We start from the raw sequence: 26,037 nt of genomic DNA on the forward strand, positions 1-26,037 counted from the left end.
AAAGAAAGATAGAGAGAGAGAGAAATAGATAAAGATATAAGCATAGATATAGATAAATTGACAGAGATAGTTAGAGAGAAAGATATAGAGATATACAGACAGAGACATAGATATAGAGAAAGATAGATAGACAGAGAGGTAGATTGAAAGATAGAAAAGAGATAGATAGAGATATAGATAGCTGGGCAGAGAGAGATAAAGGTAGATAGATGGAAATGGGGATAGAGAGATAGGGAGATTGAGAGATAGATAGATAGTTAGATAAACAGATGGACAAATAGAAAGATAGACTGAACGAGGAATGTACATCATAAGATCATCAGTCAACAGCTCAGAGCTTCGCACTTGACGCTCATCGCACGATTGAAGCTCAGCTGAGACAACAAGCTTCCCACAGCGGCCAAGTCCCGGCAAAACACCCCTTGAAACACCGACAACCTCTCCTCCGCCACGCGACTAACCACCGCTTCTTCCTCCACCTTCTTCTTCGCGGCCGCTACCGCCTCATCCGTCATGACCGTCGCCATGATGCTCGAATACCCCTTGTGAAGCAACCTGTAGAGAATCAAAGCCGACATCTTGGCCTGGTCTCGGACCGCGTCCAGGTCGCGGTACTCGTCCGCGAAGTCCACCCGGTCCACGAAGGTCGCGGCCCGGTCGGGCCGGTGCTTGAGCGACAGCACCAGATGGGCTCGCTCCAGCTCGGACCGGCTGCAGCCCCTACGCACCCCGATCAGCGCGTAGTAGTCCACCCCGCGCGCCTCCCCCCGAGCCACCGCCGGTCGCAGCGCCTGCGCCCGAGCCGCCACCCGACCCAACTCCCCGGCTATCTCCCCGTAGACCACCCCCTGCTGCGCCCGCCACGCCGGCCCCGGCAGCTTCCCGTCCCGCAGAATCGCGTCGTAGAGAAGCTTCAGATGATCAAGATCGCGGAGACAGTCCGCGAACGATCGGACGGCCTCCAGGAGATCGGCCCGCAGACGGAGGGCCAGGATCGAGCCCGGGTCCAGCGCCAGCGCCCGGTTGCAGTCCGCGATCGCGTCCGCCACCTTCCCAGCCGCGCTGAGCGCGGCGGCGCGGCCGACCAAGCACGCCGCCGCGAACCCGTGCGGCGTCCCGCGTCGTCCGTCCAGGATTTTGGTGAAGTGGCGGACGGACTCCGCCGCCAGCCCCGCATCTAGCGCCGCCACCGCGGCGGCGCGCCGGCGGAGGAGTAGCTTGACGTGGGCTAGCATCGCCGCCGAGCTCTCCAGCTCGGATGACGATGAAGAGAAGTCGTCGTCCGATTGGCTCCTGCTCTCGCGGCGCGACGCCGCCATGGCGAGGCGGCGCCCCGTCTGGAGCAGCGCCATCGCGTCGTCCATCATCCCCAGATGGCAGCACGCCCTCCCCAAGACCAAGTACCTGCGCTTACCCGTATTAACTAGAGAGATAACGATAGATATCGAAGATTGATAATGATAGCGATAGAGATAGAATAGGAGAGATGGATAAAGATAGAGATCGAGCAGATCGATTGATGGGGATAGAATCAGAGAGAAAGATAGAGATCGAGCAGATCGATTGATGGGGATAGAATCAGAGAGAAAGATAGAGATCGAGATTGAGATAGATTTAGGGAGATGGATAAAGATAAAGATGGAGATATATTTAGAGAGATGGATAAACATTGAGATCGAGCAGATAGATTGATGGGGATAGAGTTAGAGAGAGAGAGATAAAGATCGAGATTGAGATAGATTTAGAGAGATGGATAAAGATAGAGATCGAGCAGAAAGATTGATCGGGATAGAGTAAGAGAGAGAGATAAAGATGGAGATTGAGATAGATTTAGAGAGATGGATAAAGATAGAGATCGAGAAGATAGATAGATGGGGATAGAGTTAGAGAGAGAGATAAAGATCGAGATTGAGATAGATTCAGAGAGATGGATAAATATAGAGATAGAGCTATATTTAGAGAGATGGATGAAGATAGAGATCGAGCAGAAAGATTGATGGGGCTAGAGTTAGAGAGATAGATCTGAATAGAGATAAAGATAGAGATCGAGTAAGAGAGATCGACAGAGATAGAGTCAGAGAGAAAGATAAAGATCAAATCGAGTTAGAGAGATAGATGTAAAGAGATAGATAAAGATAGAGATCGAGTAAGAGAGAATGATAGAGATAGAGTTAAGGAGATAGATCTAAGAGATAGATAAAGCTAGAGATCGAGTGAGAGAGATTGATAGAGATAGAGTTAGAGAGATAGATAAAGATCGAGATAGAGATGGATAAAGATAGAAATAGAGTTAGAGAAGGATGAAGATACAGATAAAGATAGATAGAGTTCGTGAGAAGGATAAAGATAGAGATTGAGGGATAGATAAAGATAAAGATACAGAAAGAAACAGATTGAGACGTAGAGAGAAACAATCATAGCGCTAGAGATGCAGATAGAGAAATCGTTACAGAGAGATTGAGTTAGAGAGATAATCATAGATCTAGAGATAGAGAAATCATCAAAGATCGATGCTACAAAAATAGAACTAGAGAGAGAGACAGACAGACAGACAGACCTCCAGGCGCGTTCGTCGCGGGAGAAACGGGAGAGAACCTTGCGCTTGACTCCGGCGATGGAGAGACACCAGGCATCCTCCTTTCCATCCCCACCCCCGCTCCGGTTCGCGTCCGAGGACGGAGAAGGGGAGGGCAGAAGCCTGTGAAGAGACTGCGACGAAGACGAACAAGACGCCGACGACGACGACGAAGAAGACGAAGACGAAGAAGAAGACAGATCCGAGCCAAGAGAAGACGACGACTCGCCCACGTCCTCCGCAACTCTAAAACTCGGAATGTACTCCTTTAGCATATCCGCCACTTCTCTGAATCTCCTCAAATAGAGCAGACATCTCGCTCGCAACTCCATCGCCGCCTCGTGCCTCGGCGCCATGCCGAGCGCCGCTTCGAGAAGCCCCGCCGCTGCCTCCGCCGCTGCCATCTCCCCCGCCGCGATCAACTCCCTCGCCTCCCTCACATACCTCTCCACCATCTGCCCATCATCCCATCAGATCACGCCATGATCATCACGAAAGATCAAGATCTAGAGAGCGAGAAATCTCACCCGTCGCCGGCTCACCCACCATTGCTTCTTCCTCGCCATCGCTACCAAGAAGCTTCAACAGTTGCAAAGACGCGAGCTTTGATTTCCTTCCATCCTCTGTTCCTTCGCTGGCACGATAAGCCAATCTCTGAGTCTTAAAAGCAGCAGATAACGCGAATTCCCTGAATTGCCCGAGTTGGGCCTCCTCTTCCCTGTAGAGAGATTAAGGGTAGAATTGGAATAATGGGTTCTTCTCTCTCATCTCTCTCTCATGGGGTGCATGAGGCCTATTGAATGCCCATACTCCTCATGATGCCTGGCGAGGTGACAGGTCAGCGGATGGTCGATAATTTCCAGCTGGCTTGACTGGTTTCCCATTTAATTGGGGTAGCTAGATAATAACTGGAACTAAGCTTGGTGTCAGCTTCTCTCTCTAGAGACCGAGCTATGCATCTCTCTAGAAATAGCATGCGCTTTACGCGTGTTTTCTAGTGGCTTTTAATGCATGCTGGTATCGGTTGTGGTGGGGGGCATTTACTATTCTCCCTGCTTTGGATCTGAGATTATCCCCATCTCTCTCTCTTCATTGCTCCGTCTCTTTTTTTTTATTTTTCTAGCTGGCTTCACGGGGGGCAAAACGAATGTATCGTGTGCAATGGGGACCAGCTGACAAATATCAAGATTTAATTATTACTAATTCTTGTGAACTCATCTGGGTTTATAATCTCTTTCTCCATCTATCTTCATTCACCCATCACTTTTTTTTAAGTAATTTTCTTCGGCTCTCGTGGATAAGAGAGAAAGATCGAGATTATGAAAGAAAAGATAATAATAGTTGGTCGGTATGTATGGTTTCATGGAGAAAGGGGATGAGAAATATCGAGAAAGAGTGAGATTAAAAAAGAAACGATACTTGGAATTACGGTCTGAACGGATCTGGTATCTGGGAAGGGAAATAAACAAGTGTTTTCGAATTATTTTTTTGCTTTCATGTCGAAGAAAGATCGAGATTAAGAAACAAATGATAATTAGAAATTATTAGTATTTGGTTTCATGGACAGCGGAGACTAATGCCGGATGAGAAAGATCAAGATGAGAAAAAGATGCCATGAGAATGATTATGGTTAAAAAATAATAAGGGTGGTACTAAATAATTGATATTACATGTATCTCTCTCTATTTCTAGCTGCCTTCACGGGATGGCCGGCCTTCAGCTGAGAAAGGATTACAAAGTTTAAAAGGGGGCTAAAGAAAAAAAAATCAAAAAACGCCCACCGTGGGGCTCGAACCCACGACCACAAGGTTAAGAGCCTTGCGCTCTACAAACTGAGCTAGACGGGCTTGTTAAAATAAATTACTGTGCACTATTTTTACTATTTTTAATTAATTTCTTTAAATACTTTAAACAAAGCCATAAGGTTGACTACTTTTTACGATGACATATATAATGTGATGGTCATTTCACAATAGATCCGCTTCTCTATCTATGATGGCCTGTGTTTGTTAATAAGTACGATGTCATTGCTGCTAGAAAGGGAATGAATATGCGTTTTTCTAATGTTGTTCCCTGAAGGAGGTTTTGAGATTTAATTTTTATTCCTTATATAATTTTCCTGCTTATCAGCTCTTTGATTTTTATACTAAAAAAAATTCCACGGGTACATGTGAATCGTAGGGTTCTTTATTTATCACGAGGTATGTTTTGAAAACCCAAAGTAATTATTATGAACTGTGGGAGACTTAAATTGTTAATATTCATTTGATCCTTCTGAACCTTTTTTTGAGCACAACTTCACCTAAAATTTCGGTAACTAAGATGCCCTAATTAAGACGTAGTACATTTGTATTACTGAATCAGTCCCAGTTGTTACATAAGTCATGATGACATGACAGCTTGGAAATATCCGTTCGCTTGATTTTTTGTCAAAAAAAATGCAGAATTTGTAAGTTTGATTAACACACAGGTAAATGTAATGGTACTAAAGTTAATTCGCAGGCTCAAAAAATACAGTGGAAGGGATATGATGATGATTGAGTTCATCGACCCTCCTCACATCAAAAGGTTCAATTCACTGATGCGTACTTTATTAGTTATTTTATATAGACTGAGATAATTTGCTTTATTGCATAGCAAAATCCTCACGCCAAAAATTTCAACAACACAGTGATCTTTATGATTAGATTCTTATCCATGGTGATGTTTTCAATGGGTTTTTCTTTTCATTATATTCTCTATTAGAGAAGCTTTACGAGATACCTAGACATTGTCTTCTTGATTTAAAAATAACAGATAATTTAATACACAAATATAAAATTGGAAAATGTTCCCATCCTAAGTGAATTTTAAAATACTACGGCTATATTTCCGAGTTATTGATAACAAAAATTCAAGTTTTAAAATGAAATTCACAAAAATTTCAAGTTTTTGAATTTTACATCAAGACTCGCAGAGCTGACATATTTGTAGCTTATTGCGGCCATGACTTTGAACAAAAAAATTGAATTAAGGCAAAATGCATAACCAGACGCTGAAAATGTTTGACATTAGAAAATAATATAAGTATATATAACATATTCTGAAAGACTAAAATAATCCTAAAAAACTTCAGTGATCTTTCAGTTTCATTATGGGGTCTTCTTAGTATACTATTGGGAGGTTATGTCTATGTTAAGTACTTATGCTTGTTTTTGGATACCAATGTTCCTGTGTACCTACGAAGACAGAAAGCCGTTGGTTTTAGTAACATGTCGCACATGGGGAGGTGGAAATAACATATATATTGGGATTTTTATGTTCGTTCTTCTGCTAGAGGAAACTTTATTAAAATTAACCTGCTCTTGGACAGGGGAAAGGGTTGTCTACTTAGACATAAATACATTTTTAATTTTTTTAGCATATATTCGAGTTCTGGTGGATAGGTTCATTGCTTAAAATTTATTTTTATTTAGTTCCATATAGTGTATTCATTTTAATTAAATGATTATTAATTATAAAAAATATACATGCATATGTGCGGGTGTGGGGCTTTGTTCATCATTTGATGTCATGCCCACTTCGCCATAAATTTTATGTTCATCCAACACAATGACAATCAAATATGGGTGTTTTGTTGCATTATTCCTTATTTTTATTGGATTCTAAAATTATTAGATTTTCATGCAGTGCCACATTACTTAATATTTGTGTCAGATGGGGAGGTTTTCCAATGCTTTACTGACCTTGTATCCTCGTCCTTATTATTCAGCAACAACACGACGGTCCATCTCGAGAGGTTGAGCCTATGGCTCATATATGTTGTGATTTTCCAAAATCATATGATTAATTTTATTTATATTAATTTTTCAAAATGTATAATTTTATTAGGCATATTAATTAAAAAGTATAAACAATGTTACAGGGACGTTTCACATGAGTTCGAATAAAATAATATGACATGAAATGAGTTATTTATATGTTACCAACATTCATATTTTAACATAAAACTTGAATTTTCCATATTCTAAAAACACACAACTCCGTGGATATGATTTTGTCAGCACAATGAGTTCTCTATGCTCAAGAGCAAGGTCCATAATATTATGTTGATTGGGGTTAAATGTATATTTGATTGTGACGGCTAGAGTATCCTTAGTGGATATTCGAATTTATAAAGCAAAGAGTAGGTTTCACTTAGTGGACATCAGTTTTTTTACTTATTCCGGAATCATTTTTGTAATAACTTTATGCATCCCCAGAAGAGAAAAATCAATTTTTGCCTCAGGAAGTATGAACGTAAATAGAGATTGGCTATAAATGAATGAGGCTAGCTTAGAGGAGAGATTCATAATTTTCAAGGATTTTGGGAGGTTTTAATTTTGAAGAATATTATTGTGCATTCAAGGATTTTAAGGATTTTTCCATGAGAAATTGTGATGATTCTGAAAAATCATATGTCAGTAAGAATTGTGCATACTTACAAACATTTAAATGGCTCGAAATTATTATTGAAAAGAAACTTGATCATAATGACGATATTTGAACTTTATAGATATATAATATCACACTTGGAATTTGTGGTGGATGAAAATGACACGAGTGAACATGTCTACTTGGTGAGAGAATCTATCTATTTTAGCCCCAACATCTCCATAACCGCAATGCATTATTTCAGAAAATATTCTTTTATGAGATTGGACCTAATATAATAACGAGCAACCATGTAGAAAATACTTCTCATTTATAACTTCAACAATATAAATTGGCAATCCATCTAATTTATCATCAATCAATGAATCCGGTTAAGCTCTTTGGGGATGGTTTTAACTAGACTCCATGATCCATCATATACATGCATCGATCAATAAGTAATTTCAACGCTCTAAAATACAATTCACAATTAAATCAGTAAATTTGAGGAATTTAAGGTGAAAGTTATGGATTCGTAGTATTTAATAAAAAGTAGCTTTATCTCTCAGATGAAATAGCATAAAATGCACGAAAGTGAATAATGTTGAAGAGAGAGATATGGAGATTTACTATTCTCCCTAGTTAAAATCAATTACGAAAGTTTTTGAAATAATTTCAAATAAAATTTTATTTAAATATAAATGAATACAAACCTAATCCTTTACAACATTTTAAATATAAGTCTCCTTTACAACATTTCAACCAACCTAATCCTCAAATAACCCTAGCTTGATATTCAATACAGCTGATGATTGGGAAAAATTGGGGAAACATGATTTTCAATAAATTGTTGGATTTCCGAGTCCAATTTATTCCAGACGTAATAAAAATGTATAATAACCCCCCCCCCCCCCTACGAATCTAAAATTCTCACAATAAATGATCAAATATCTGAATATCTCACAATTTTTAAATGTCAATGTTAATTTTTTTGAGGAGCTGGGGAAATAAAATTAAAATCAGATCAACATAAATTCAGTTCTAATAACCTCTATAACAGAGAAATTTTATAGCTTTTAGCTCAAGATTTTTTCTCCAATAACCAATTAAATATTATATTCTTACAAAACAAAAGTCACATTAGATTTGTGTAAAAAATAATTTAATTAGATATATAATAAAAGTTGACTCTCAAAGTTGACTGTTTAGGATTTCAAGTAAGATAAATAAAAAGCGAAGGTGTGTGAAATGATTTTTGATTTTCATAAACAGGGAAAAGGAGATGTTCTTCGTGTCTATATTTTTAAAACGGATACATATGTTATTGAGTATCACACACTAACATGGATGACAAAGGAGACAGTCCATTTTGTATTGGATCATAGGCTTTGTGTGATTTTCAAAATTTACAGAGCCCTTGATTCAAATTGGATGATGCTTACTCTATTCAAATTGTCTATGTATCAGCTTTCCATATGGAACTCAGTAGTTGTTTGACGTGTTCAAAACATCTGAGACTGTTTGAGAAGGGGGAAAAGTTGGGCAATAATATCTTAAATGGAATCTAAATAAGGATTTCCATCTTCTTGAGATAATTTTTTTTATGGTCCTATCATGGTCCTTTCACATTTCAATATGTATCTCCACATGATGTGTTTGGGTTGGTCAGTTTGCTCCTTCCATTGATTATGACGCTTAGCTGTTCTGCTTTTTTAAGGTGCTGTCTGATGGACCATTCAATTGTGAGATCACAAGATTGTCTAATCTAAATTTTTGTACTCAACCTCGCTTGCTGGTTAATCTAACTATTGCAATGGCATAATCTTCTTGATAGTCTTTTCTTCTTGAGATCACAATAAAATATTGCTCCCTCATTTTATGAAAAATAGCATGATTTTATCACACTAATTAGGGAAATTTGAGATATAGATAGTATTTCCTTCTTTGCATGTTCCACAACTATGCATGTTCAGGCATTTTGATGCAAGTGTGCATGAACAATATAGTGGTTGGACTTGTGAGAATAGTCAATTATGCACGTGACTCAGTGATTTTTTCCCATCCAAAACCAAGTTCTAGGATTTCGGTGCCCTAGTTTAGCCCATTGGGTTCACAACACAAGTTGTCCACTTAGTTATGCGTGACACACTAGGACTATACACATCTTGACAAACTCTTTACCCCTTCTCACTTCATTTTCATCTATTTCTCTCTCTATCATAATTCATTTGTAGATAGATCTATGAAAATCATTAAAAAGTATAAAATTTCTCAGTTATAATTGTATTGTGATATAGACATAAATTAAAGAACAAATTGATTATTATTTTTAAATTTACTGCAACCAAAGATGTATAAATTATTTAAGTGCACGATAAGATGCATGTTATTCATGGGATATAAAATGCCCCCTGTTAGATTGTCTGTATTCCTCATTGAAAAGATAATGGCCCATCAGCCAAATATGATGATTGATGTGGGTCCTTCAACAATCACCCGATGTATTGGACCGTCTTTCATGTTCTAGGATCTAAATATGAGAACCATTTAATACATAAATAAGAAACACCAAGTGCTCATCAGTTTTAAAATGGACCATATAGCACACTCAAAAACCAAAACAATTTCTCTGGGTCAGTGCTTGGCACCATCTGTAGCCACCTCAAAATTGCGCTTGATATTTTTTGATTTGGTTCACTAGGATTGGGCCACACATTATGCATCCTTCATACATGAGCAACACAAAAACGCAATTTGAATCCACACACATTTCTTTACTTGAAGCAGCCAAGTGCCGAATCCAAATAACTAACTTCTCCAACCTTTGAGTCCACAAGGGTGTTGTGGTTGAGTCTGCATGCAATACATCAGTCTCTAACAAAGATAACACTCATATGGGATAAAGAGGGTTCTCAAAAAAACATATACTTCAATAATAATACTTCAAGTGTAAAAGAGCCTTTTATATAGGCCTCTTAAGATGAAGAGTCATCTATAATGACATTACCGATGAAAAGACAACTTAAAACCTTTGGGAAAACTACTCTGACATGATAAAACATAAGACCAGGAGCCAAAAACGCATGAGAAGAGAGTTTCTGCATATTTTGGGGCTTCTAGAAGCTGTCTAATATATTTTGTGGTGCTAGAAGATTCAGACAAGACAAAAAAAAGATCTATACCTATGAACGGGCTTAGCAAGTATAATATGTATATTCTGGCATAAGAATAATCTGTTTGAGAATTTTGTAAAATAAAAATATGTTAGGGGATTTTCTGGGTCTCTAGGACTTTTCGACAAGTATTGTTAGCTTCTAGAAGGATCTCCACCTTGGGCGACCAGTTGTTAATGGATCTTAAGAAATGGGCTTATGGGTTACGTTAGACCAATTGATATAAATATAAGACCCATTAGAGATTTTATAATCAACGCAAAGTGCTCACTAGTTTTCTATGGACCATATAACACACTCAAAGACCAAAGAAATTTTACGGAATCAGTGATTGACATCTTTGCGCAGCCACCTCAATACCGTGCATGATGTTTGTTGACATGGCTCACTTGGATTGGGCCACACAACCCCAATTGTATTGAAGCGGGGTGAGATGGCATTGTAGCCATGCTGCATGAAATGCGAAATATTTCTCACTAGGGATTCGAGATTTCAGTTAGTCAGTATCAATCAAGTATACAATCACAACTTTATAAATACTTGTGCATAATCAAACATGATAATAGGTTATAAAAAACAAAATTTGAATCCAATCATTATTAAAAATAAAATTTGTGATTATAATTGGGGAAAACTTGGACTGAATAATCAGGTGGGGACTATTTTGTTGGCCAATAGGTTTAGTCCCATATCTATATAACTCTGAGAACATGACAAGGGAGTATGCCTGAAATATAAGTTACCTATCAAGATGGTTAGCCCCATAGTTAAAAAATCTAGACTTGTACCTTCACCAATTAATGCCAAACATGAGAATACCTATGTTTGCACTCCTTGTTGGGCCACAAGCCTGCCACCTGTTGACTGACATGGAAGCTAGGAGAGGAGCTGAAGGGGCTATACTTAGGATACCTATGATGTGACACATTATTTTCATCATGGTCAAAAGATGCAATAAGTACTCGTTAAAAAGAATACTCACCTCTCAACGCATGAATTCTTCCCTTTTTTGAGGTTTATCCTGGTGAATACTTTGGTGTCTCTTTGCTCCATTGCATGGTTGCCATTACAGCCCATCACAAAGAAGCTGTGACTTCGGAACAATGAATTCAGAGAAAAAGTCATGCTAATGCAGAGCCCCCTCGCCCTATTAGTTTAGGTATATCATATCATATATATGTTCTTCTTCAAATGTAGTTGATTTTTCTTAAAATCTATAATTTTTCACAATTGATTATACCTTCTCCTTGTGTCTTGCCCGAAAATCTTCCACCGTACAAACATGTAGTTTTGGATTTTCGGTAAATACATTTATTAGATTATCAACATTTGATGCCTGCACCTAATTTGTCAAATTAATGTCTTAGATTTCAAAGCATCACGAAGACGCAATACTAAATAATTAATGCCTACAATATTCTCAATGAGATTCTACGAAATAGTTATTGACTGCCGAGTAATTGCAAACATTCAACTATAAATAATAATGGAGTCACATACATTGACGTAAAGGAAATCTGTTTCGCTTACATTGTATAAATGATGGAGTCAATTTTTAGATCCTTTTATGATACTAGCATATCAGGAACTAGTCTATCAAAAGTTATCACAAGAAAAAGAACAACCCATTTCGAGTCTTCATCTCTTAACATTCAACTATTTCTAAATTACTACAATGCTACATCAACCACCTACTCAAATTTATCCTTACAAATATGCCTCTCTGTTGATTGGCTTAAGCTCCTTTTGGGATCCGGATTGGGCCTGCTCCATAGTGGGCTTCATTGTGCTTTAGGTCCCTCTCGTCTCCGCCATTAATATTCCAATTGCCCAAGTCCTGGTATAAATGAAGCTCCGAGGAAATCATGATAAAAATAAACCACTTGATTTTGGGGAATCAAGTGAAGTTAGTTCATACATTTTTAAACCCTATTAGTAGGGACCAATTACAAAACTGAGTGTTATTTTCATTTTGTGCATATTCTTGATATAAATAGTAATATAAATCATAAAACACAAATTTATCGCTACATTTTTATGTCATCAAGAGGTAAGTAAAACATTTCCCAACTTACCTTGAAGGGATCAAGCTAAACAAGAGGCTAGGAGCCCATAACACTCTGATTGGACATTTAGGACTGGGTCTACAGGTCCACCATTTTATGGGGACTGGCTGATCGGGCATGATTAGGTGAGAGGGTCAAACAGGACCAAAAGTAAAATTTTAAATATTCATTTTATAATTTTTTACTAAAATTCTAAAAATCATCCCCACACATGCTTCTCGCCTCCTACTCACGTTTTACCTCATTGCTCTAGCTTTCTAATCCTACTTGGCTCACACTCTGGTCTCCTTGTCCCCATTCCCGCAAGTGGATTCCACATGGTGTTGCTGATGCCGAATATATCGTGGGACTAAACGAGTTAAAGAGCATGGTTGAGGTTGCGGGTTTCGTTGTAGATGAGCATCAATGATGGAAGTGAGGTTGGCTTTGGGATGGGTGTCAACAGTGGGCTGGTTGTCGGGGTGGATGGCACGAGGAAAGTGTAGTTGGGCTTGGAGCATGCGCCAAGCACACCGTAGATGCCTGTCTAGAGCTCATTATAGCTGGAGCAAATTTGACCATCTAGAGGCAAGATGCCAGAGTCCATCATAAACTCTTCCTCTATAAAACATTTCTTCCTGATCTGTTCATCTGGAAGCTCTCTGTGAAGAAAGAGAGGTGCAGGAAGAAAGATCTAAATAGGGATATGAAGGTGGGTGTGAAGAAGGGAAGATAAGGCACACTAATCACTCATGGCTCTAAAATTGTGTATATTGGGGGTCAACATAATATCAACATGACTTTTCTACTTTGACATTGACATTGACTCATAAAAGCGATTGGAAGAGAAGGCACACTTATCACCTGCTTCTCTGAAACTGTTTATATGGGGGGTCAACATAACCATTAACGTGCTTTTTCTACTCTGTCTTTGACATTGACTCAAAAACATGGTCGAAAGAAAAGGCACATTAATCACCATGTTTCTAAAACTGTTTACATTGGGGGTCAACATAACCATCAATGCGATTTTTCTCCTTTAGCGTTGACACTGACTCATAAACGAGATAGGATAGCGACGGGAACCACACTGAACTTTAAGTAAGGTTTAGGTCTTTGCTGAAAACCAGGACGAGGAATATAAAACCCTACATACCATAGTCCATTGGGCTGTTTCTAAAACTATTTACATTAGGGGTAAAAATAACCATCACTGCGATTTTTACCTAAGTTTAGCTCTTCGCTAAAAACCAGGACGAGGAATATAAAACCCTACATAGTACATACCATAGTCCATTGGGCTGTTTCTAAAACTATTTACAGTAGGTGTAAAAATAACCATCACTGCGATTTTTCTCCTTTGGCGTCTACATTGACTCATAAACGATATTAAACCCTATCTTTACGGGAACCACACCGATCTTTACGTAAGGTTTAGGTCTTTGCTAAAAACCAGGACGAGGAATATAAAACCCTACATAGTACATACCATAGTCTATTGGGCCAATGAACCCGCGATTTCTCTAAACAAGGCCCAATCCAGAGCTGCTAGAACCCTTCGGCAAATCTGCTGAGCTCTCAGCTTCGAGTTATCTCCGGTGAAGCCCAGCGGCGGACTCCTTTCCCTACGGCGGCGACCGCCATAATCTTGTCCGAATGGCAGCTCTAGACGGGCAATCGAACGTTGTATCATCGGAAGTGGAGGATGGGGAAGATATGGTGGTGAATCCGTGGGAGGTGACGGCGAAGAGCGGAGGCAAGATCGACTACGACAAGTTGATTGAGAAGTTCGGGTGCCAGAGACTGGAATCCTCGCATATTCGCCGCATTGAGAGCTTAACCTCGCGATCAGCCCACGTTTTCCTCCGCCGTGGAGTGTTTTTCGCTCATAGGTGTTTCCCTTTGTCGATTTAATTTATCTTGTGGTTGTTTATGATCTGGGTTTTTTGGATGAGTCTGTTTCGGCTGATTGAATAGCGTGTTTACCTGCATTTTTTTTGTTTTCAAATGTTGTAGAGACCTAGAAGAAATTCTGGATCTTTATGAGAGGGGAGAGAAGTTCTACTTGTACACAGGCCGGGGACCGTCCTCTGAAGCTTTGCATTTGGGCCATCTCGTCCCCTTTATGTTCACCAAGTAAGTGTCAATTTATCTGATCTGTGATGCAATTTATTTTAAATGAAAGATAATGATTCGGGAAATCTGTATCTTTTATCAAACTTGAGAAATTGTTCATATTTTTTCAATTTTTTTACAAAATTGTTTCTTGATGAGGGTTTTTCTACTGGTGGGTTTTTTTTTGAATACCCAAGGAATAAATTTCTGGGTTTGAAGTAGTCTCCCTGAACGGTTTGCAGGTACTTGCAGGACGCTTTTAAAGTCCCTCTCGTTATACAACTTACAGACGATGAGAAGTGCATGTGGAAGAATCTGCCAATCGAGGAGTGTAAAAGGCTTGCTCGCGAAAATGCAAAAGATATCATTGCCTGTGGTTTTGACATTACAAGAACTTTTATGTTCTCTGACTTTGATTATGTGGGAGGGTAAGTTTCAGACACCCCATCACCTTATTCTTTTGTTGAATAAAATTTGATTTGAGTGTCAGTGGTGAGTGTTTGCCTCCTTCGATGAAAATTACAAGAGAATGAAACGAGTTGTCATCGTCCCTGTCATTTGTCCTCTCCAGGATGACGATGACTATGACGATTTTGACTAGTCATGACCTCTCATAACCAGAATTGTCGTTATCGCCATCATTGTCATTCGCCTGCGACCAACATGACGCTGACAAAATCGTCATCATCACTCAAGCTGCAAATGATGACACATTTCTTCATCGTTGACAAATACTATCAGTTTGTCGTTCTCATCCTTCCATTTGAATAAGGAAACAAAGTTTGATCGTATCAGTATTTTCCAAAGTTTTTGGCTAGAGTTTGTCATTTTTTCGTACTCTGTCTGTATTAGTAATGCCCTAATTTTTTACTCCTGTAATTTTTCCAGTGCCTTCTATGAGAATATGATTAGAGTTTCAAAGTGTGTTACCTTCAACAAAGTAAGTCTATTAGTATGTTTTCAGTTACTTTTTTGACTTCCGGAGATTTTAGAAACTTGTTATGTTCTTTCGTTAATTCTTTCTTTGTAATGTTTTACTGATATAACCTTTTTAACGATTGATCAGGTTGTGGGTATATTTGGCTTCACTCCAGAAGACCACATAGGCAAAATCAGTTTCCCCCCTGTGCAGGTGCAATCGATTCTCGTGTCATTCATTTTTCTGGGACACTTAAAAATTTATCCAGGTTGTCTTCAAGTATGATCTGTCCATAGTATTCATGTTGAATGCAGGCAGTCCCATCATTTCCTAGCTCCTTTCCACATCTCTTTTCTGGAAAAGATAACCTTCGCTGTTTGATTCCTTGCGCCATAGACCAGGTATTGATTTCCCTCAGACTTTTGCCAACATTTTAAATCCTCAGAAAATGGTTCGGTTGCTTTAATCTAAAGCATTATCGTTAAATACCTTATTTTTTACTGCTGAGTTCCCCAGGTTAGACTGATTTCTACTGTCATCAAAGTTCATTACTGGCTGGATTTGATTTTCCTTTTATTTTTAATGCTAGACATGTTCGACCATTTAAGAAATCAATGTGACAGTTCTTGAATATCGTTGGGTTTTGCTTACTGATTCCCTCTCCGACCATCATTATCTTTATTTTAACACCCAGGCTTTTTTTTATTTTAACACCTGGGAATCTGAGTCTGATTGCCTTTTTGTTTTCTGAAATGGTATTTCCTGTGCCTCCGTCTTATGGATCTATCCCATTTTTGGCAATACTGAGCATGGGAATACATTGATGCAATAAACTGCCCTCTGTTTCTTTTTTTTGAACGTTTTTACTTCGAGTGCGGTTGTCTTAATTAACCGCTTATCATGCTCGCTTCCTCGGTTGATCTCCACCTTGGAAAAATTTTCTGTAAAACCTAGAACACAGACCTGTTGTGGAGGCTACTAAAATTATCTGACTGGGACTTTAGGGAGTTGGTTGATGCGTTTGGTGCAAACCGTTTGATTTGTTTCTTGGTTGAACATATAACTCTTAAAAATAGATCATAAGAGGTCGTTTGATTTATTTTAATATATATAACTTTGACCTTTTTTTTACTCTCAGGACCCTTATTTCAGAATGACGAGGGATGTGGCTCCTAGGATTGGTTATCAGAAGCCTGCTCTCATTGAATCATCCTTCTTTCCTGCGCTACAAGTACTGACCTATTTACAAATTAATCAGACAAGCATAACATTACCTCATGGATTTGATTAAGATGAACAAGGATTGAATCTTGATGGAGTGTGTTTCCTGTTAACGCAATGAATTCTACTCCCGTTCTGGCTCATTGGTCCATGATTACGCCAGATTGTCCCCAGAAGGATGTGTAAATTTTGCGCTTCTCATTAAAAAACTGAAAGATCGTAATGGTATCTTTTATTGTATGACCTGGAGAATCCTTGGATATTTTAAAAAGTATCGCGTTTTAAAATGTTATCTTTTTTATCTTTTATATGACCTGGAAAATCCATGTAAATATCTTTTTGAAAATTCTGATCAAGCAAAATATTCTAAGCTATATCACCAAGGATCACGTTTCATGCATGACTATTAAATTGTATGTTGTTCTCATATTTTTCATCAGTTCTAATGCGCAGTGGTATGCTCCAAGTGTTAGTGTGGTCTTTTACGTTTAAGCATCAGTGTCAACTTATGTTTTAATATGACTGGTATAATTTTTTTTTGAAAATAATATGGCTCGCATAATAGAGACGCACAAGTGCTTTTTTTACAGTTGAGTGAAAATTTCTTACGTTACAGGGCCATTTGTGTCTAGAATTTTATTTACGCTCCTTGCAATTCCTTTTAGCATTTTGAATGTAACTTGAGGCGTTGCCTGTGTATAAGGCTTCTGACATTCTGCTCACAGGGGGAGACTGGAAAGATGTCTGCCAGCGACCCAAACTCCGCAATATATGTGACGGATTCACCCAAAGATATTAAAAACAAGGTAGAGGCTGCTACAATTTAATCAATCGTAGTGCGTGTCTTAATGCAAAGGAGAAGAAAATGCGACATAAGAACTGACAATGAAGTCACTTAGTGATTGCAGTTTCCAAAGGAATTTTACTCCCGATCTGAGAATCGTTCTTTCCTGCTCCATCCCTCAATTATTGAGTTATTTGGAATATCTCCTCCTCTTTTGAACTAGAACTATGCATTATTTCAAAAAAAATCATTCACGTAGGAAGGAAAGAGGAAACACCTTTTCAAAAAGTGAATTAATTCTTTTCAGAACTTTCGCTACATGTCTACTCTCTGATCATGGACTCCTAAGGAACCAAATGCACTGCTTTAATTAAGGCTTAGTAGATCGGATGATTTTAGTCATCTCTTCCTGATTAGCGTACAATTTTTACAATCCTCATCATCTCTAGGGGTATTTTAGTAATTTTCGCCTATTAGATTGTCGTTTCTGACATTTTGTTAACGAGGAGTTTTTTAGTTTTTTAACCTTTTCCGTGTGTTCTATTCAGGTATCTAAGGAATCTTCGTATAAATATCCCTTCAACCTTCCGGTCTCTTCTATGTTCGCTTCAAAAAATCAGGACCAATACCGTATAAATATCCCTTCAAGCTTTTGTTATACTCACTATTAGTTATGAGGGTTTATTTCCAACAAAACGCTATTTTAGGAACATTTCTTTTGCCCAATCAAATTATTTAGTTTATTGGCGGCTATCAAAACATTTTTTGGTGGAAATTCAGGTGGTTAATGATTTATTTCAGGTGAATAGGTATGCCTTTTCTGGCGGTCGAGATTCTGTAGAACTCCACCGGAAATATGGAGCTAACTTAGAGGTAGCTATTTCTTTATCGAAAATATGTTTATTTCTATTATGGAAGATATCGCTGAAGTCTTTCATATACCCTCTTCTGTTTAGTTCTTTTAGGTGACTAAATAGTTACTCTACGCAGTATGAAGGTTTTATTTTTATTTTAACTTGGACATAGTTGGAACTTCCTTGGCGTCAAACCTTTCCATGTCTAATTATGTATTACTTACTAATTTTCAACATCTTTGAGTACGTGTTGAAAGTCATCATTAATGGTTGCTGTAAATGGAAGATTCTATCTTAAACTGCGTCTGGTGTCCTTCTGTGTCTGGTTTTTTCTTCTAATGAATAATTTACATTCTCTCTGTGGCGAAGAAATTCATTACAAATCTTATTATTTTTGCAAAACTCACGATTTCAGGCTTTTGTGGGGGAAGTATTTTTATATTACTTATCTTTTTTTTCTTGATTCAGGTCGATATTTCAATTAAGTACCTCGGCTTCTTTCTCGAAGACGATGATGAATTTGAGCACATAAAGACGGTATTGGTCCTGATTTTTCGGTCAAATTGCTCGACTGACAAATGTGTTGATTTTTCATTTTTCTTATTTTTACTAGGAATACGGTGCTGGACGAATGCTGACTGGAGAAGTGAAGAAGCGCCTCATTGAAGTATTGTCGGACATGGTGGAAAGACATCGCAAGGCTCGAGCTTCTGTGACAGAAGAGGTATCATGTTTATTTATTAATTGTGATATCATTGTTCCATAACCTGCAGCTTCTGCTTTAGATTTTTTTTTTGAATTTAATAAACAAACTCTGTACGCTTTTCAGTCTACGACAAATTTGTCATATCATCATCAGTCCTAATTTCGTTGCCAACATCGTCGTCATCCACTTGTCACAATTAAGTTCTCTCTTAGCTTGATTACAATGATATCTCTCAAAACCAGATGTCAATGATGATGTCGATTCATCGTTGTCTTCATCCACATATCATGGCCACTGTTTCCACAGAACCCTGATTATTCGTCATTGTCATCATCATCGTCCACTCGTCATCACCATCCTTGTCGTTGAACCTTGAAACTCTAGCATGACTTCCCACAAGATCAAAACCAATGCTATAACGTTATTAAAAATATTTTTTTTGTTTTTTATCGTTTATTACTATAGGGATTTCATAGTTTTCTATCTTACTGTTCTGGGTGATTTCATCTTCTTGAAGATGGTGGATGCATTCATGGCGGTGAGGCCACTTCCCAACATGTTTGGCTGAAGCCTTAGTCACAACACCAATTGCAGTGAGACGAAATGATGCTGTTGACATGTCAGAAAAGAATTCAATTATTTATTTCATAATGTATTTCATTCGTTGAATGATTTTCTAATGCGGTGAGCTTAGGATCTTTATACATAGAGGTGGGGCATCTTCGCAGGAGTTTGTAGCTGGTGGCTGTGTGCTCAACGGTGCTCAGAAGGCAGGATTTCTGCTCATCCATTATATCATGAATTTCCTTGTTAATCTCCGTTTTGCTTAGTTTGCCACTTGGCCATAAAAATTAGAATTATTTAAATTTCATTTAAACTTTCGACGTATTACTCAGAATAAGTGTCTTAAAAATGTAATTAACATATATTAAATATATTTACATGCGATTGTCATTTTGTTATTCCCTTAATTTTCCAAGGATTATGCAAAAGAAAGGTTTTAGCATTTCTGGATGTCTTAGTGACCTTTCTGAATAGAGGGGGAGAAAGCAATATACCAGTGTGGTATAAAATCAATGGTTCGTCCATTTAGAAACAGTGCCCCCACATCCCAGGCACCAATTTATCTAGTGTAACCAATAAATGTTTGGCCCCCAAATTACATTGTAAACCACATTCGAGGCAATGTGTCTTCAAATATCAAGTATGCAAACCAGTTACAAATTATACGATAAGTGTATGATGATTTATTAAGATTGGGTCTTTGAAAATGAATTTCCAACTTAAATCATTTCTAGTTCAATTAGACAGAAAAAATGAGAGACATGGATTGATTCTAATGAATTCATTAGATGTTTGAGTTGGGTAGTATTATAGAGAGTTAAATGGCGATTGTTTTATCTTCTATCCTGATTGGAATGCGGATGATAAATGTACTACACATTGCTTTTCTGCATTTTTAGCACCTTAAAAAAATAAACAGAAGACTTCATCATAAGACTTCATTATATACCAAAAACTGGTATAAGTGACTTAATCATAGGATTTCCGTAAATCAAAGAATAAACAGAAGACTCTGTGTGGATGACTTTTAATGAATCAGAGAGTATCTTTGATCTGGTATCTGATTAAGTCATAGAACAGTGTAGGCTCCTGAATCTCCAGGGCTTTAAAATTACTGTTTAGTCGACATAAAAAATTGGATCTATGTTCTAACTACTGATGCCTTAGCATTAGTTGAAATGCCAAAAAGTCTGGAGGTATTTATCGAAGGCCCAAAGCTTACATTATGAGTTGAATATCTGATACAAACTTGAGAACAACTTCTGTCTCCTAGGCATCTGTATGTTCCTACATGTATTCTTCTGTCTTTTTGGATCCTTCCATGACCTTAAGTGTCACAAGGAGTTTCATGAATATTTTTATTCACCCTAAAGTATTGTCGCAGTCCAATGCTTAATGTTTCAAATTATTATATTATTTTTAGTACCTTAAAATTGCAAGGAGATTGTCTTCAAATAACTCTCTAAAAAACATAAGGTATCATATGAGATGCAGGGAATCACAAATTGGGACATTGGCTCAATCGAGCTTGTGAAATATGGTCCCCCAATATACGTGGACAAAAAATCAGATCACTCTCTCTCTCCCTCCTTCCTAATATCTTGCGCCCGAACTCTTTAGCATCATACCTTTCTCTTTCCATTACCTTAAGAGTGAAGGCACCATCTTGGGTGCTATCTCCCACTTTTGCCTATAGTTTTCTAGGGCATCGTATCAAGGTCCCATTTCTAGGAGCACCTTTTGGGTTCTAAGACCATGACTGAGGTGAAAATTAAATGATTCACACACCAGAAGATAGAAACAGATTTGTAAAAACTCTTTAAACATGATGATCAAAACACTTTGGCAGGGACCTGATCTGCAACTTTACGTTTCATGAGTGAGACGTGTTGATTTGTTAATGTAATTAGCATCTAGATGTACCCACACAAACCTGTCACATTAAATCTTCTCTTTCCACAATCCCCATTACCGTTCCACCATCATCGTTATGCCTTCTCTATCACATTGAGAGTGGAGAGGAGTCAAGGGGGGATAAGGGAGAAGAAGGGTGTGCACCTGAACACTATAGCTTGGGTTACTTTTTTAATGGCCTTCACCTATTGATACTTGATGACCTTTCTTTAAAAATTCCGAAGCTTTAAATATATCTTATGATATCCAAAATACCATTTCTGTCTGACTCGCTAAGCGTATGTATCAGTTTAGTTAATGACTCAAGTGGCCCAATAACCTTTATTGACCTTTCAAATTAATTATCTATATAATGAAGTAGATTCATCAATCATGAATCAATTGGACCCAATCAATTTTTCAAGTCCGTGAAATGCCAAGCTACACTTTGCACTCCAGTAGATAAAAATGGTTGCATTGTCTCAGTAATGAAACCTTTATGTCATCAGTTGCCATGTACATATAGTCCCTTATGAAAATATTCCATCAGATATAGGTAGGGGAAGCCCCTAAATGAAATTCACACGTTATAGAATTGCTCATGCGCCCTGCCCTTATTTTCCCTTCTACCCTTAGCTAGTCTCCACTCCTGATGCAGAGGAATATTATAAGGACGGTGGTGGAGTGGTAATGGGGTTCATCATGATTGAAGAGATTTGACATCCCCAGGTGATGGAGGCAAATTGTGTAATAAATTTTAATTGTCATTGTATGTTTAATTTGCGTACTATCAAATAAATTTGATAAAAGTATAACTCACTCAACTGTATAGTTGGAGTAAGGTCATATCCACAGGGACTGGCCTTTAGAGAGATATTCAATATTTGAGATACGAGTTAAGGGATAGGGATAGTAAAACTACGAATGAGATAGTGAGTGTAGTGGAAGATGAATAACTAGTAAGTGATAAAGTATTATATTATTAATATAAATAAGAGATGTAGTAAGAGTTATGTGAAATATTAGTTAGAATGATAAAGTAAGTAGGGAATTTTAATAAGATATAGTAAAGTTCTATGAATAAAGGCAAAGGGTTACTTAACTATTGGTAAGCTCTATGAGAATATGAGTAGAATCTAAGCTCTATGAGCATATGAGTAGAATCTAAGAAGAAGAATATAAGTTAAAGTAATAAGAGATAAGAAGAAAGTTAGGATAAAGTAAAGATATTAATAAGAATTTTAAAGATGACTAATTTTATTACTAGAAGTTATTTACAAGAGAGATTTATATGTGTTTAGTAACTACTATGTAGTGATATATATGTATTCATATTTTATTTATATCTTTTAGATTTTTTAGGATCAAAGTTTTGAGGTAATAGTTGATTTAGTCGAACACACGAGGTGTTCGATAAAATGCTTGAGAGCAGGTTGAAATGAGAAATATATCTAAGTTTATATAATCTTATACGTTTTGATGTATTACATATATATTTTACAGTAGAAAATCAGATAAAGACGGGTTGTTCTGTCGAACACCCATGAGGATTTTGACAGAAGGCCCGAGACAGTTGGGTTATGTAGATGTGTTTTTTATGTATATATATTTATATTAGAAAATAGAAAATAATTGAGGTAGTTCTGTCAAATCCTGAGAAGTATTCGACGAAATGCCTCTGAGAGATCGATGTAAGTTTATACACTTTGATTTCAAAGGTAGATAATGAGAAACTTATATAAATTGATAAGTGCTCCTCAAACACGAAGGTGTTCTACGGAATGCCAAAACAAAATCGGTGAATAAAATTTTATCAAAATGAACTATGATTCAAAATTTTCAGTACATTTTCTGCTGATAGTCAAACGATACATTGGGGGATCTATCTACAAAGATCAAACCTCACCGAACATCCTGATTCTAAGAGCAAGAGTGGCGGCACCGATCGCCTCCGCCGAGCTTCAATTTAATGATTCCCTTGATCTTCTCCTACGTCCGGGTGTGACTTAATAATCTGACCTTCCCGATCTTATCGAGAGTCCTTTAAGCTGTTGAGGCATGTAACAGAACCTCCACAAGATCCTGGGTCACCTTCAAGAGTTGTCCGCTGTCCCCCTTCTTTCCTGTGATGAGAGATGCACAATTGAAGCTTAAAATTTGCATTTAAATTTTCAAGAGAGGTTTCTCGACCCCCTCAGAGGGCGGGGTTGGACCAGTCAGTGGTCCAGAGGCCGTTGGACCAGTTTGTGGTCCCCTCGTCGGCAGTTTCCGCCAGTCGGCCGACGAGGAGGATGGCCAGGTGATGGCGTAGCCCTCAGTTATCTAGGTATTTTCTTTCCTCTAATATCTAGTTTGATTCCTAGGTTTAGCTAAATTTTCATGTTAAAATAAGCCATGTACTAGTGGGCTTAAGAGGGGACCCTTTCCTAATGGGTTCCCCCTCTTATGATCCCTCCTTAGGGCCCATTACCCTCCCTACATAAGGGACGGAGAGGGCCCCCGTTCCATCTTAAGTCTTGTTTAATTTTTGGAAAAGAAGTCCGTCCCGTTCCCGTGAGAGAAAGAAAGAAGAAAAGAAGGTGAGTGAGTGTAGGGCGGAACGGAAGCGGGCGCGCCGCCGCCGCCCGCGCGCGCCGCGCGCCTCGCGCCGCGCCGCGCCGCCCGCGCCTCGCGCGCGCGCGCCTCGCGCGCGCCTCGCGCCGCGCCGCCGCTTCGCGCCGCGCGCGCCGCCGCGCCGCGCCTCGCCGCCTGCGCCGCTGCGCGCGCCTCACCGCGCCTTGCCGCGCTGCCTTGCGCGCCTCCGCGCCTCGCCCGCGCTGCCCGCGCCTCGCGCGCGCCGCGCGCCTACGCCGCGCGCCGCGCGCGCGCGCGCCGCCACGCCGCGCCGCCTCGCCGCGTCGCGCCCCTCGGCTGCCGTAAGCCATCTTATCGTTCGCCGCCGTATTCGCTATCCGACCGGCTGAACCTATCCGCCCACCGGTCGTCAGGCCCACCAATGCCTCTACGACGACCCCGTGGGCGTTGACCGGGTGGAGAATGGTGACCCTCGGCTTCTACGAATTGAGGCCCCGCGCAGGACCTTTCCGGGACACCCACCGACAAGGCGGGCGTGCCGCCCAAGATGAACATCCCCGAGAGGGACGAACAGACCGCACGCTTCCGCCGCAGGACGTCGACCGCGTCCGTCCTGCATCACCAGGGGGCAAAGAAGGACGAGATTGCCCCCCGACCATCACCAGTCAACGACTGCTATTAAATTGCAGCCATGGACCCATTCTGATCGGTCTACCCATCTCTTGCTCCCTCACCAAGCCTTGTCAGCTGCCCCGTCAGCTTCGCGTGCATTCACCCGTAGAGGATCCTGCGATCCAAGTCAGCGCCCAACAACCAATCAGAGGACCCAAAATGCCTATAAAAAATGTTTTAAAAAATCGGGCAGATCTCACCATTCGATCTTTTTTAAGAAGATCAGACAGACGAGACCATATCCTTCTACTTAAAATGGTCTGAAATGATTGGCTCGAAGCCCGATCATAATTTGTTTTATAACTCCATCAGATTGTGGCTCGTTGGGCTGCGATCTCTTCATTGCTCATAGGCCCGGCCCTATGCGAAAGTAGAAAAGATGGTGGAATTCTAATCCCATGAGGAAAAATATGGAAAGCCGCGACATTATCGACATATATATACTAATGAATTAAAAATTACATACCTTTGAGTGCGCTTCCTCACTGTGGGCCTGAGTGGGCCTTCCTGATGGCCTCTCTTTGGGCCAGCTTTTTGTCTACTCGGTGGCTGCCAGGGCTCTTTGTGCGGACGGTCTCGCTGGCTGCTGGACAGGCTTGAGCTGAGTGCACTCTCTGGCTGTCGGCTGGTTTGAGGGCCGCCAGCTTGTCACTCCAAATATATATATATATATAAAATCATTTTTCAAATGAAATAACAATAAATGTTTTCCATGTGCTGAATAGGATTTTAATAATAAAAATGGCATTTTCAGAATTTTCATGAAATAATGCATAGAGGGAAAATTTATAGTAAAATAGAGATAATATAAATAAAATGATGCATATAATGACTCTAAAATGTGTATAATTTTACTACTAAAAATCCATTTATCACCAGGATTGATACATCTAGAGGTTGGAGATGTGAACAACTCAACAAGACTCAATCGCGGAACTTAGAAAACATGGATACAATAAGTGCATAGGTGGTTTGATCATTAGTTTTTGAAGTCCTACATTTCAAATCGAGTGGGCTTAGTCTCATAAATCAATAAAACTCAAAAAATAAATCTTTGGTGAATAATGCAAGTGGAAACTTAAAATTAAGTGGTAAAAATTAATTATAAAAGCATATCTTCATTGAATTACTTTGAAATTATCAAATAACCCTCAACTAAATCATTGTTAGTCCCTTAGTAATGCCCACTAATTTTTCTTGAGTCAATTTGTCCTCCTTGGAAACAAAGAGGTAGAAAGTGAAGCGTTAGAAATATCCATCACATAACAATAAATGACACCTTTCATGACAATTCAGAGACCAACTTTTAAATGACATGTAAGTCAACCCCCTCTTGTCTGGGAAAGATTTCACGAACATGAGAAAGGTAATCTACTTTTATCTAGGTCTGATGCGGTAGATAAGAGTGGCCTCCCAATTCTTAACGAAGAGATGATCCTCAAGGATATTGACTCTAGGAGGACGATGCAGAAAAATTCTCTAATGATCCATGTTACACATCGGTACTCACTGAATGATGGATTAGGGTTGAGAATTAACCAAAACCTAAG

At 39.0% G+C, this 26,037-nt stretch overlaps 2 protein-coding genes and 1 non-coding gene across 7 annotated transcripts; 1 reads left to right on the forward strand and 2 right to left on the reverse strand.

The window, feature by feature from the left end:
- Positions 1 to 270: 270 nt before the first annotated feature.
- On the reverse strand, positions 271 to 3,303 carry LOC144709318 (uncharacterized). 2 transcript variants are annotated; one of them, XM_078582852.1, is made up of 3 exons: positions 3,122 to 3,303; positions 2,558 to 3,030; positions 271 to 1,404 (listed from the first exon to the last, which is right to left on the reverse strand). In XM_078582852.1, exons 1-3 carry the CDS (start codon positions 3,122 to 3,124, stop codon positions 324 to 326), a joined length of 1,557 nt encoding a protein of 518 aa, XP_078438978.1. In that variant the 5' UTR covers positions 3,125 to 3,303; the 3' UTR covers positions 271 to 323. The 2 variants fall into 2 exon arrangements, with proteins under 2 accessions (XP_078438978.1, XP_078438970.1); XM_078582844.1 differs by having other exon boundaries at positions 3,103 to 3,261.
- A 1,046-nt stretch (positions 3,304 to 4,349) lies between these two features.
- Positions 4,350 to 4,422, reverse strand: TRNAK-CUU (transfer RNA lysine (anticodon CUU)). The gene has a single exon. It is a non-coding gene; the product is annotated as a tRNA-Lys (tRNA).
- A 9,290-nt stretch (positions 4,423 to 13,712) lies between these two features.
- On the forward strand, positions 13,713 to 19,749 carry LOC144709331 (Nucleotidylyl transferase superfamily protein). 4 transcript variants are annotated; one of them, XR_013583003.1, is made up of 13 exons: positions 13,713 to 14,077; positions 14,202 to 14,321; positions 14,543 to 14,728; positions 15,189 to 15,240; positions 15,367 to 15,432; positions 15,534 to 15,620; positions 16,358 to 16,450; positions 17,166 to 17,246; positions 18,026 to 18,097; positions 18,547 to 18,615; positions 18,692 to 18,802; positions 19,302 to 19,403; positions 19,479 to 19,749. XR_013583003.1 is itself a non-coding variant. In XM_078582864.1 (12 exons), exons 1-12 carry the CDS (start codon positions 13,842 to 13,844, stop codon positions 19,350 to 19,352), a joined length of 1,224 nt encoding a protein of 407 aa, XP_078438990.1. In that variant the 5' UTR covers positions 13,714 to 13,841; the 3' UTR covers positions 19,353 to 19,598. The 4 variants fall into 4 exon arrangements, 1 of the variants encoding a protein (XP_078438990.1); XR_013583002.1 differs by having other exon boundaries at positions 13,714 to 14,077; positions 19,494 to 19,749; XR_013583001.1 differs by having other exon boundaries at positions 13,714 to 14,077; positions 19,513 to 19,749.
- The last annotated feature ends 6,288 nt before the right edge of the window (positions 19,750 to 26,037 follow it).

The sequence above is a fragment of the Wolffia australiana genome, chromosome 1 (genome assembly GCF_029677425.1).
Source record: "Wolffia australiana isolate 7733 chromosome 1, ASM2967742v1".
Lineage (NCBI taxonomy): Eukaryota > Viridiplantae > Streptophyta > Magnoliopsida > Alismatales > Araceae > Wolffia > Wolffia australiana.